Below are 4,336 nucleotides of genomic sequence, written 5' to 3'. Positions count from 1 at the left end.
AAATTTAGCATCTTTCCGAAAAGAAAGTCCACCATCCATCCATCCATCATTTCCAGTACACTTCCTGCGTCTTTTACGCATTGACCTGCGGTCAGCCACCATCCAGGCATCAAATTATCTGCTAGAATGGGGGATTGTTCTGCCCCTACCGGAATCGGTGCCCTGTATAAATTTACCGGCCAAGCCCTGGAAGCGTTTCGAGGCGAACAGAGATCTCGCGGAGCGGAGGCTCAAATTCACCCAACAAATTCAGACAAGATGGTTAGCCTGTCGTCGTGTCTCTCTCTTGCTAGCGAGAGGACCGGTGAATTGTGCCGGTCTGATTCTTAACATGGAATTTTTCCTGATGTTGATGTCATCTGTTTTTGTCTGCAGCCCCTCTGTGGTGGTCTTGATAACAATGGCAGATATGGCTTGGGTGCCGGTTTTCACAACCTTAACGGTTACGACGGACATGGTTGGCCTTGCGGCGGCAACGCTGGCGCCATCTACTACCCTGGCGCATGGGGCGGCGGCAACGTCGGCGGCATCTATGGCCAGGGCAACGTAATCATCATTAATAACTACAGCTGCGGCAATTTAGACAGCCCAGTTAGACGGATGAGCCATCCTTGCTTCGATGAGGATGAGGAGGAGGAGGAGGAGGAAGAAGAGGATGGGAATGATGAAGATGAGGACGAGGAGGAGGAAGATGATGAGTATTGACCAAACTTCATTCCCCTGTATCATGCATGTCCGGTGACGATCTGGGTTCAGGTTGTATCTTTTGCACAGCATAATAAATAATGGTTGATCTTCGTCTTCTCCTCGACCTTAATCATTGAATCATATTTTGCACAGCTTGCAAAGCATGCTGAATCTTTTCCATCCATCCACAGCCCAAATTATGAAGCTGACATCCTACTTTGATAGCTGTGCAAAATATAATCCATAAAGATCAATCATTCTTTCATGCGAAAGATACAAACTAAACCCATCATAGTTAGCCTGGTAACGGCATATTTTTTTCAGAATTTTGATACATACTCTAAAGCCATTTTTCATACCATTACTATTATTGTGGTGTAGTGTAGAGAGGGCATCTTTAGTTTTACATTGATTGTGAATTAAGAAGTATGATTTATATAGATTAGAATCTTCTTTCTCCCATAAGATACCTTTTAAAGAATAAAATCGTGAGGTCCTGTGCGACTATATCAGAGATCAAAATGGATAATACCTCATGTATGCGGGTGCAGAGGCATAAACCAACCATCCGAGCTATCCGATCTCTTGACTCGTGACCGCAATATTGGCACCGTTTGTGAGAATGCCTTCTGCCCACACATATTCTCTCTTGACTAGAGGGTTGTGTTGCAGTACAAAGAGAGCATCTTTAGTCCTACATCGATAATGAGTCAAGAGAGAGTATGGCTTATATAGATTGGAACCTTCTCTTTTCTGTAAGGTGCCTTTTAATGGACAAAATTGTGAGGCCCTGTATAATAGTGTCAGAGATCAAAATGAACAATGTCTCATGTATACGGATACGGAGGCATAAGCTAACCATTCGAACTATCTGACCTCTTGATCCATGACGGGCACGGAGACATAAGCCAACGATCTGAGCTATCCGACTCCTTGACCTATGATCGCAACAACTACTATTGCTGATTTAAGATTGACTCAATGATTTATCCATTGGCAATCAATTTTGAACAATCATTTGCATGACAAATGTGGTAAATAATTTGAACCATATAGACGACTTGAAAGTGAAAAGTATAGCTTAGTACAGTAAATAATTCAAAATTCAGGAGTTTTTTAGAAATTACTTCTCCCCAGTTTATCTTCGGCATTGTCGCCCTCAAGGCGGTTTGCGGCCACTACCTAATTGAGCCCAAGGCATGCTGGAGGAGCTTATTGTAGTGGACCGTATGTAGAAGCAATCGAGCTCTAGGAAATGGGCTGATGTGGTGGATCTATAGCTGGATTATTCTCGGCAAGGGACTCCACTTCTTATTTTATAGACTCGGGTGGACAAGGGTATCTTTTTCACAATAGGTTGGATTCGCCTACATTTTTTCTTTTTTTTTGCTAAATGTCCTATCACTGTTGGATGAAATGCCCTAGAATCCGTTAGATGTTTGAATCTCATATGGAGATTTGTGAGGACGGTGGACATCCAAATATACACCTGCATTACCATCCCTAGTGGAGAGTATAGGTTTGGTTTGCCTATATAGTCTTTTCTGCTAGATGCCAAACCATTGTTTCATGAAATGCTTTTTAGAATCTATTGAATGATAGCTTTAACTCTCTCTGCTGCTTTTCTAAACAATTATATTTATATCAATTTTGGATGGATAACTGGAATGGGTTGAAGTGATTTATATAGGATCCGGCTTGGCCAAGCAAATGTTAGGTCTCGTCTCATGTATCACATTTAGCCTTATGAAGATATGATGTAGATTTGGTATGGTCGAGCTACAACTCTACCAACAGATATGACGTAGATTTGGCTATGCTTATTTGCTACTTATTCTGTATTTTGTTTCTACTTTGAGCAGGAGAAGTGCAAGAGAGAGCTTCAGAACTCTTGAACGTGTATGCATGCAACTTCAAACAACAACACTCAAACAAACTTGGAAATGAGTCTTCCTTCTATGACTTGTTCGACCAAGCCAAGGCAGCTTAATAATTTTGACATTGAGACTCAGTGTGTTTATGATATCCTTATGGCTGCATTTTGATTTCCATGTCATGTGAACTTGGTCATGCATCAGGTATCTATCGAAAATATGGCAATTGTAATTATATGAACATCCATATGATAAAGTTCAGCAAATAAATACTTGATATGCATCTTTTGGAGTGACATGGCGTTGAAAATGATCCTGGTGCTGTCCACTCATGTGAAATGGCATTTTTTTAAGGTTAGAAACCATTAGTTGCTGATGGATAGCTGGTCGACATAGGCCCACATCGGTTGATAGTAAAGAGCTAGTTCCAACTTGACTACTAGTAACACTGGTTCGAACTAAGCAAGATTAATCCAAAACATAGATGTTGCCTATCACTGGGTTTTCTAATTGTGTCAACTATGGCCAACGTAAGTGCTGATTTTACAGAGAGAAGTTGAAATAGAAAGATGATAATTGAAGTGACCAATCACTGGGTTAAAAGATTCTGCTAATGATTCAAATAAATCCCGAACAGAGCCAATCCCTGCAATAAATTACTGGGGTATTTGATCATAGCATGGTCATACATATCTACTATTTGTCTTTGTTTTGGTGATCATGGATACCTTTGCTTTACCAGGCGAAGCTAAACATTCAACATCCATCCAACCTTGAGAGTTCGAGATACAAACATCATGATAATAGTAAGCAAACCATTATAGAAAATATATTAAAAAGAAAAGGAAAAGAGATACTTTCAGATGAAGAGATACCATTATAGAAAAATTACAATTTTCTGTCAAACCTTAATCCTAGTCTTAGCTCAAATCCCTGACAATTAGATGAGGTGCGTAACCTGGAGAAAGAGGTAATGGTGGCCTTATTTTCAAAGCAAGAGGAGAGAAGCAACACGATGTCCTTTATGGCGAGGGACTTAGGGATGGTGATGGTGGTGGAGGGACTGGATTTATTGGAGACTGGGCAATCACAGGAGGCAATTGTAAAGGTGGAATAACTACTACAAATAAACTAATATTATTGATTGGGTTGGGAGAGACTAGAGATTGGGAGTTGGAGGAGAAAGGAATTGAGATCAGTGAGGAGAGATACTATTGGATTGTTCATTTCTCCTTTTGATTTTATACTTCTCTAGATAACATAATTTGGTATGTTATGATCATTTCATTTATTTGCCAGCTAGCTTTTTCGAATTTGACATGTTTTTATTTTATTGAAAAGGGAGGCATCGAATTTGACATGTTATCGTATTGTTTATAATTCCCACATACGAACTGCTCCCGTCATGGATTATATTTGTTGCCTTTGCTGAAAATAAATGCATCTCATTATGTAAAGAGCAAGCATAAAATATATTATGCAGAGTTTCTGCTTGAAGCATGTTTTCCCAAATAAGCTTGGATAGAAAAAATGGAAATCTTTATAGACGTATGCTAGAAAATTTTTTTAAGATTGAAATTTAGATTTCACTTTCTTTGCATGATTCAATCATGTTTTCAGTATATATATATCAAAAATTAATCAAGATGAACTTCACTTTCTTTGCATGTTCCAATGTTTTCAGTATCAAAAATTAATCAAGAGATAGGATCACAGTAGAGCAAAATTTGTTCCTGTTGTTGATATGTTGGCCATGGTGGGAGTCTTAAAGCTAG

At 39.3% G+C, this 4,336-nt stretch overlaps 1 protein-coding gene across 3 annotated transcripts; it reads left to right on the top strand.

Moving 5' to 3' along the window:
* LOC140850866 (uncharacterized) lies at window positions 1-2,857 on the top strand. Of its 3 annotated transcripts, none has more exons than XM_073243862.1 (4): window positions 1-261; window positions 376-698; window positions 2,366-2,455; window positions 2,550-2,857. In XM_073243862.1, exons 1-3 carry the CDS (start codon window positions 127-129, stop codon window positions 2,427-2,429), a joined length of 522 nt encoding a protein of 173 aa, XP_073099963.1. In that variant the 5' UTR covers window positions 1-126; the 3' UTR covers window positions 2,430-2,455; window positions 2,550-2,857. The 3 variants fall into 3 exon arrangements, with proteins under 3 accessions (XP_073099963.1, XP_073099964.1, XP_073099962.1); XM_073243863.1 differs by having other exon boundaries at window positions 5-261; window positions 2,378-2,455; XM_073243861.1 differs by lacking the exon at window positions 2,366-2,455 and having other exon boundaries at window positions 16-261.
* The last annotated feature ends 1,479 nt before the right edge of the window (window positions 2,858-4,336 follow it).

This window comes from Elaeis guineensis, chromosome 9 (assembly GCF_000442705.2).
Source record: "Elaeis guineensis isolate ETL-2024a chromosome 9, EG11, whole genome shotgun sequence".
NCBI lineage: Eukaryota > Viridiplantae > Streptophyta > Magnoliopsida > Arecales > Arecaceae > Elaeis > Elaeis guineensis.
The sequence above is the reverse complement of the archived record's forward strand: the minus strand, read 5'-3'. Positions and strand labels throughout refer to the sequence as shown.

Bases quoted from the DNA above. Each gene is read 5' to 3' on its own strand.
- LOC140850866 (XM_073243861.1), top strand. From the start codon at position 127: ATGGGGGATTGTTCTGCCCCTACCGGAATCGGTGCCCTGTATAAATTT. The intron at 262-375 runs GTTAGCCTGTCG...TTTTGTCTGCAG, and splicing joins CAACAAATTCAGACAAGATG to CCCCTCTGTGGTGGTCTTGA. The intron at 699-2,549 runs GTATTGACCAAA...TACTTTGAGCAG, and splicing joins GAGGAGGAGGAAGATGATGA to GAGAAGTGCAAGAGAGAGCT.